At 44.8% G+C, this 8,307-nt stretch overlaps 1 protein-coding gene across 1 annotated transcript in view; it reads right to left on the bottom strand.

The window, feature by feature from the left end:
* Positions 1-8,307, bottom strand: part of LOC139235011 (serine/threonine-protein phosphatase 2A 55 kDa regulatory subunit B alpha isoform) — a 97,238-nt gene that overhangs the window by 2,230 nt on the left and 86,701 nt on the right. The window contains exons 7-9 of the mRNA XM_070866088.1: positions 7,020-7,184; positions 5,535-5,704; positions 2,927-3,018 (exon numbers count right to left, since the gene is read on the bottom strand). Coding sequence (XP_070722189.1) covers positions 2,927-3,018; positions 5,535-5,704; positions 7,020-7,184 — 427 coding nt within the window. The remainder of the gene's footprint in view (positions 1-2,926; positions 3,019-5,534; positions 5,705-7,019; positions 7,185-8,307) is intronic.

Here is an 8,307-nt window from a genome sequence, read left to right as displayed (position 1 = left end):
GATATTCAACTCATTCCCATAACCAGTACTTCACCCATGTGCGATACAGCTCAAAGTGCACTCTCCATGCAAATCTGGGGGTGGGATAAAACCCAGGATTGTACTTCTGTACATATGGATCAAGTGAGCACAATTAAAATTTTACATCACATATTAAAAAAGTGAGCATGCCAAAGATATTGCACCTGCACATGGCACGGTGACCATGTTACATCACTAACATTACAACAGGCAGCACCCAACATGACACGACAACCCCAAACCCTTAGTAATCCCAAGAAAGTCCTTTCCGAAAAAAATGCATTGATAGTCACCCTGATCACATCGATTTTCAGTATTTTCTGTTCAAACATAGAATGGTTACAGCATGGAAGGCGGCCATACGGCCCGTGCCGACTCTCAGCCAATCCCACTCCCCCACCCTTTCCTCATAGCCCTGCAAATTTCTTTCAGCTACTTATCAAACTCCCTTTTGAAAGTCACAATTGAGTCTGCCTCCACCACCCTTGCAGGCAGTGCATTCCAGATCCTAACCACTCGCTGCGTAAAATTTTTTTTTCTTACATCGTATTTGGTTCTTTTGCCAATCTGTGTCCTCCGGTTCCCGACCCTTCTGCCAATGGGAACAGTTTCTCTCTATCTACTCAACCCAGACTCCCCATGATTTTGAACACCTCGATCAAATCTCCTCTGCTCCAAGGAGAACAACCCCAGCTTCTCCAGTCTATCAACATAAATGTAGTCCCTCATCCCTGGAATCATTCTCGTAAATCTTTTCTGCACCTTCTCCAAGGCCTTCACATCCTTCCTAAAGTAGGGTGCCCAGAATTGGATGCAGTACTCCAATTTGGGCTGAACCAGTGTTTTATACTGGTTCATCATAACTTCCACACTTTTGAACTCTATTCATGAAGTGCAGGATTGCGTAAGCCTTTTTAAACTGCTTTCTCAACCTGTCCTCTTCAACAATTTGTGCACACGTATCCCCAGGTCTCTGTTTGTGCACCCACTTTAGGATTGTACCACTTAGTTTATATGTCCTCTCATTCTTTCTACCAAATATATCACTTCACACTTTTCTGCATTAAATTTCATCTGCCACGTTTCCGGCCATTTCACCAGCCTGTCTATGTCTTCCTGAAGTCTAACCCTCTCCTCCTCACTGTTCACGAAATTTCCAAGTTTTGTGTCATCTGCAAATTTTGAAATTGTGCCCTGTACACCCTCGCCCATGTCATTAATATACATCAAGAAAAGCAGTGGTCCTAGAACCGATCCCTGGGGAACACCACTGTATACCTCCCTCCAGTCCGAAAAACAACCGTTCACCACTATTCTCTGTTTCCTGTTACTTAGCCAATGTCATATCCATGCTGCCACTGTCCCTTTTATTCCATGGGCTTCAACTTTACTGGCAAGCCTATTTTGTTGCATTTTGTCTAATGCCTATTGAAAAATCTATATACACTATGTCAACCGCATTACCCTCATCAACCCTCTCTGTTACCTCATCAAAAATCTCGATCAAGTTGGTTAAACATGATTTGCCTTTAACAAATTCGCGCTGGCTTTCTTTAATTAATCCACACCTATCCAAGTGACTGTTAATTTTGTCCCTCCCAATCCTTTGAGCACTTTATTTCCCCTTTCTAATGTTACATCCTGGTGCCCACCCCCCTGCCAAATTCGTTTAAACCCTCCACAACAGTACTAGCAAATCTCCTTGCGAGGATATTGATTCTGGCCCTGTTGAGTTGCAACCTGTCTGGCCTGTACAGGTCGCTTACCTCTCCCAATGCCCCAGGAATCTGAAACCTTCCCTCCTGCACCAGCTCTCCAGTCATGCATTCATCTGCTCTATCCTCCTATTTCTATACTCACTCGCGCGTGGCACCAGGAGTAATCTGGAGATGACTGCCCCTTTTATTCCATGGGCTTCAACTTTACTGGCAAGCCTATTATGTGGCACTTTGTCTTTCCTAGCTCCCTAAAATCGATATGGACCATGATCTCTGGCTGTTTACCCTCCCCCCTCCCCCCCCTCCTCCTCAGAATATTCTGCATCTGGAGCTGTCAAAGTTCTTAAGCCTTTGATTGTCAATCATGTGAAGTTGCTGAAATTAAATGGCAGTGTGTGGGAGTCTATAAGTGAGCCAACTGAACGTAGGCCACGCTGCACGTCACCGGAGGAGCAGTTAAATAGAGATTAAGACCTCATCTCATCTCCCGTTATGCCAAGATTGTGACAACCCACCCCCATGAAAATCTTGGCAGCTGCTTCCCATCCCCCCAATACGGAGCTGAGATCAGGGACGCTCCACCCCAGCACACACACGCGGAGAAACCACCCCAGTCTCCCTCCACCGAGTAGAAATCCAGTTGTAAAGCGCCACCCACCAAGCAGAAACAATCACATCACCTGGGCGAACTTAGCAGCAAAGAGGTCACAGCCACCACAGGAGGGGTATTTCTGGAGCTGAACACAGAACAAACCACCGCTCGAAAGAAAGGACCACTGTACCCACTTGTCTGCAAAGTTCTCAATCTCAAAGCTCCATTCATGAGCCAGGCTAGTTGGTCAACCATCAGCAGTGCTCTGCCGAGCTCAGGTCTTGGTTTACCAAGTCTGCAAAACTTGGTTTCAACCTTCCATCACCAGACGTTTCCTCTAGAGTCAATTTAACCGCAAAGAGAACAACATTGACCAAGTAGCATTACACTGCAAACACAAGTACAAGCCCAAAGTGTATCGTGCAAACAGAGATTAACTAGTGCCAAGCACTGGTTCAACTGTACCTGCAACATATATATACACAAATCATCTGTCCCACGATACCTTATAGAGGCCACAAAGCATCAGCAGCAACAAGAGAACCAGAGAGAAATTAACGGTTGAGGATATCATTGTCGAAGAATCAGCTATTACCTATCACAACCATTCCAACAACATTCGAACTTGTCAAAAATACAGTCGTTTTCATATAGCGAGCACAGTTTGCTTCGGAGGTATTCGTGCACCTGTAAGAACAAACAGAGAATCAGGATCAACACAGAATACTGGACTGGAATTCTACATAAGATACAAGGATACAATTATTTTTCTGGACATCTGGATTGTCTTTTAAACCCTCAAACACACCAATAAGACTTAATATAACGAACACAGCCAAGCATGAGATTTGGAAACATCATTTGGATATTTCTGGTGAGTTAGGCGAGAGAGGAGTGGGCCCATTAACAGGAACAGCACTAGAATTCTTTTTGCGAGTTGCTCTCCTTCCTTTCTCCTGTTGCAACACTTTTTTGCCTGTGCTCCAAAAGCAAATGAACGATATGGCTGGAAACTTCGACTCGTCTGAATCCAATGCAACTTCCAAATAACCCATTTAAATTTGGACATTGAAAAATAACTGGGAATAATCCTTTCCAATTAAGTGGCTGCCACTGCGTTAAAAGTCCCTGCTTCTTTCATCTTCACACTGCATTTTCTCCTTTCATTATAATCTCTATGGCCCAATACAATGCTATCCCCACTCCCTTCGCTCAAACAAGAGTAATTGGAAAAATAATGGGCAAAAACAGAGAGAAAAGCAGTGAAGAAAAAGCAGTGAGCTCAGTATACAGTAATATACCGGGCACTGAAAAGGGCATTACATATGCACCAAACTTTTATATTAATCAATCCAAAAGTTCAGGTCCATGGTTGACAACCAACAGAAAGTTACATTTATGGAGCTCTGAAACAAATTGCAGCAACTTCACAGTGGTAGTAGATCTGCAGAACACAAGCAGGCTATCACTGCGTAACTCAGTCACAGGTTTTCTCAGCGCTACCCTAACCCCCCACCGTTACGTTCGTAAGTGAATACTTTTTTCTCGTGCAGGATAGCTTATCTTGCATCAAGGGTTATGCTTGGTTCAGTTGGTGGCACTCTCATCAGACTCAGAAGGCGGTGGGTGCTAGCCCCACTCCTGTACATCAGCAAATAATTTAAGACACTCCAGTGCAATATTGAGGGACGGCTGCAATGTCAGAAGCATCATCTTTTGGACATTAAACAGATACCCCGTCTCCTGGATCCAAAGGTCTATGGGGATGTTAACGCTCCCAGGACACTATTTGAGGAAGGGAGTGCAACAAGATTCCTCGCTCAACCAACAACAGCCATCATCATCATCCTGGGCAGTCCCTCGGAATCAAGGAAGACTTGCTTCCACTTTTAGCATGAGTCCTTAGGTGGCTGTTCAGTCCAATACGAGAACCACAGTCCCTGTCACAGTGGGACAGACAGTCGTTGAGGGAAAGGGTGGGTGGGACTGGTTTGCCGCACACTCCTTCCGCTGCCTGCGCTTGATTTCTGCATGCTCTCGGCGATGAGACGCGAGGTGCTCAGCGCCCTCCTGGATGCACTTCCTCCACTTAGGGCGGTCTTTGGCCAGAAACTCCCAGGATGAGGATGTTGCACTTTATCAGGGAGGCTTTGACGACGTCCTTGTATCGTTTCCTCTGCCCACGACAGCAAAAACCCATTAACTGGTCATTTATCTCAGAACAGTTTGTGGGATCATGCTCCTTGTGAAATGTTTGGGTATATAACAGTGACTAGAAATATATGTGAAGCGTGAGATGTCATAAGGCACTTTGTGATGCAAATTTTTCTTATTCCAACATTGAACAATAATCTAAAAAGCAGAGAGGTCCAATCCACACGGTAATAATCAAATGCAAGCACGACAACAGATGAGAAAAGGCTATACTCTCATTTCCATCAGTTACTGTAATCAACTGGGACAACTTCTAGTGGACGTCCCAAAGCGCTTTCCAGCTAATGAAGTACTTTTATTTTTTGGAGTATAGTCACTGTTGTATGGGAAAAGCGGCTGCCAATTGTGCACAGCAAACTCCCACAATAGCAATGTGATAATGATCAGATAATCTGTTTTCGTTGATTGAGGGATAAATATCGGCTCAAACACCAGGGATAACTCCCCTGCTCTTCTTCGAAATAGTGCCATGGGATCTTCTAGGTCCACTTGAGAGAGCAGACGGGGCCTCGGTTTGACATCTCATCTGAAAGATGACACTCCCTCAGTGCTGCACTGGAGTGTCAGCCTAGATTTTTGTGCTCAAATCTCTGCAGTGGGACTTGAACCCACAACCTTCTGATTCAGATGCGAGAATGCAGTGAGAATACATTGAGCCACAGGCTGACACACATGTCACTAGCTGTCAATTTCACTTGCAGGGTATAGGACAGGTATGGACAAACGGAAAAATGTCATACTGCTTCAGCAGGTGCGGTTCTTCTGATGCACTGTTAGAGCAGGTTAGAGGGAGCATTACTCTGTATCTAACCTGTGCTGTACCTGACCTCGAAATGCTTGATACTGACACCGAGTACATCAAGTAGAAAGTGTTCCCTAGCATCAATGTCCCTCACCTTGATAACCATAAAATTCACACAACAAATAAGTGAGCAGTATCCCAAGCTGTCAGAGAAACACACAACGCAAAATGGCCAGAGGCCACCTACCTGGTAAGTCTCCACAGGTCTGCTTTCCATATTTAAGTCCCAGATTTTGACCGATAGGTAATCTCGTGTCATCATGTAGCGACCACTGTGACTGAATTTGACGTCTGATATTGAAGAAATTATTTCTGAGAAGAACGACCTGTTACTGGGATCTTCAGGCTCTTCAAACACTGTGGGAGAAAAAAAAGTTGGGATGGTTAATACCCAGAGAGTTGGCCCCCTCTGTTCGTTCGTGTCGAAGTACCTGATGCCTTGATTTTACAATATATTCAACACCTTTTGATTCAGTAGTTATATCCAAGTCATACCAGTCAGCTTCAGCACTAGCAGGCACGCTGTCTTTACAAGTAATGCTGGCGCATTTGACAAAACCAATTTTTGAAGAAGTCGTCTTGTTAATCACATTTGACAAGGAAAGTAACTGAAGGACAAGAATGGTCCGTGATCATTTGTAGACATTCAGACCTACACGGTGGGCTGTAATTGCCCTGTAAATTCCTGTGTGAAGGGGACTCGGTTTTCAACAAGAATCATGGGTGTTCTCCCTCTTAACCATCTAGAAATGTTGTAAATTAACGCTCGATGCCAATCGACAGAATTCATTGGTAAATCAGGTGCTGCTGAGTTTTGCTGGCCAGGTCACCTCACTCATGCGCAACAAGGGTTAAAGCAAATTGATAAAGTTTGTGACAAGTAAACTACAACTCTTCCATCAAGTTACATTTCTAGTGCTCCACGCACACACACACACACACACACACAGGGGGACCTTGGAGTTCTCTGAAGGACAAAGAGAAGAAAAAAGTGAACACACAGAAGGGAGATTGGGTGGTAGCAGATGTGCAACTGAAGAGAAGGGGTTTTTAAGGAGCTTGTTGAACAGGGAGGAAGCTGGCGAGGTGTTTATGGACACTGTGACGGAATGAGTCACCATCAATTGTGGAGCAGGAAAAATGCAGCAAACACAGCTGAGGTAGGAAAGAGCAATGCCACGGAATGATTTAAAAGTTAGAGTATAAAATAATCAAATCAATTCACTTGGGAACAGAGAGCCAGTGCAGTTTGGCACTATTGCGAGGTGGAAGTTGAGGAAATACAGGGCGTAATGCTGTAGCACCAGAATTGCAATGTTAGATCAGTCAGTTCAGAAATCAAACCTGGGACCCTCCTCGTTTCTATGTTCCAGCAGCACGTTTTACCCACTCAGTCATCAGAGCGGCCTGAAGTAATGCTACAAGATACAGAAATAAAAACAGTACATTTCTGAGCAAATTACACTTGTTGCCCGTCAGGCCAATGAACAGGTAGTCTGGATCCTGTGGTTACCCGCAAACAGTTTGAAGCAGGCCACGTAAATGTTAGTGGCTACCAAACAGTCCTGGGTCGGTGCCGCTGGTTTGTAGTAGTGGATTCGGAGCCGTGCAAAAGGAATATTTATTTAATACACAATTCATTAAAGCATAAGCGTCCGAGGAGCACACTTACATTTGGCATGTTTGTCACACAGGGCAGCTGCTCGCATGTCGCACAATCGAATGGTTCCCTTGCTACTGCTGTATACAAATGTGTTGCACTGATTGGGGTGGAACTCCGCTGCCGTAATCACTTCAGTCAGCTCCTCCATGTTAGCAGGCTTGATATCTACAATATCTGAGACACAGGCCATCAAGGACAATACTCGGATTACCGGCCAGACAAAATGCCAACCTGGTTGGAGGATGGGAAAAGCCATCTTCAGCTAACGTCTGCGAGCTGTCTTTCCGAGAAATCATTTTCTTTTAAGTTACAGCTAAGAAAAAGGATCCCCTTTTGTTGCAATGCAAAAATAAAACATCTTCAAAATTAAGAAAAACATTCATGTACCATTCATCTCTGTGATGGATCATATTGGGAACAGGTAAAGACTATTAGCCCCAAGACGATCATCTATATCCTACCCACCATGTCACTCAATCACACCATTAACCGCTTCACACATTGACTCTTGCTCTATCAAAGTCGCCAACACCCCCAGTAAGAAATTGCCAGTGAAAATGAAGGATGTTCCGAGTTTCCGCCACCTACTTACAACTGGTTTTCGAATGAGCTAATGATGGTTGGACCTCTTTTTTTTAAATGCAACAACAATGGGATGGCCTCCACCAGCTGATTGCAACTTGATTCTGTAGCAGGTTTAAGGAATGATCGATTCTTATCCAAATAATAAACTTGATTCCTACTATATTTCCGAAACTCCCACTGCCTTAGTCTCAGGAAAGCCTGGCTCATCACGTGACTGCCCATCCCTAATCAGGAGTCAACTCGCATCACTCACGCACTGCCTTACATCCTTCAGAGCTCACTCTCCAAGTCTGCACCAGAACTGCGTCATTCCGCAAAGATCACCATCGTCCAGATCACCAACTCAAACACCGTCACTGCCCGTTTTACCTGCCAAACAGGTTTCGTCTATGCTCTGCCAACAAAAAGGGCTGTGCCTGTTGCAGCCTGGTCAGGCATCGCTGCTGTGCAACATGCTGTGCCAGAGAGTGCATGACTCATGTAAGCTCCCTGAAGGAGCTGCCAAACTCGACTGAGTTGATCTGCCAGAGTGGAGGAGATGGGGAGGGCGTAAGCTGGTGGCAAGTCAGATATAGCAGCTCACTCTTTGCAGATGAACAATTTGTAGTTTGAGATGGTGTGGGAAAGAGAACAAGAGGAGAGAGATGGGGAGGAAGCCCTTTCAGGTGAGCACAATAAATGTTTGACCAATTTTATCCTCCAAAAGACAGTT

This window comes from Pristiophorus japonicus, chromosome 22, assembly GCF_044704955.1.
Source record: "Pristiophorus japonicus isolate sPriJap1 chromosome 22, sPriJap1.hap1, whole genome shotgun sequence".
NCBI classification, from domain to species: Eukaryota; Metazoa; Chordata; class Chondrichthyes; family Pristiophoridae; genus Pristiophorus; species Pristiophorus japonicus.
The sequence above is the reverse complement of the archived record's forward strand: the minus strand, read 5'-3'. Positions and strand labels throughout refer to the sequence as shown.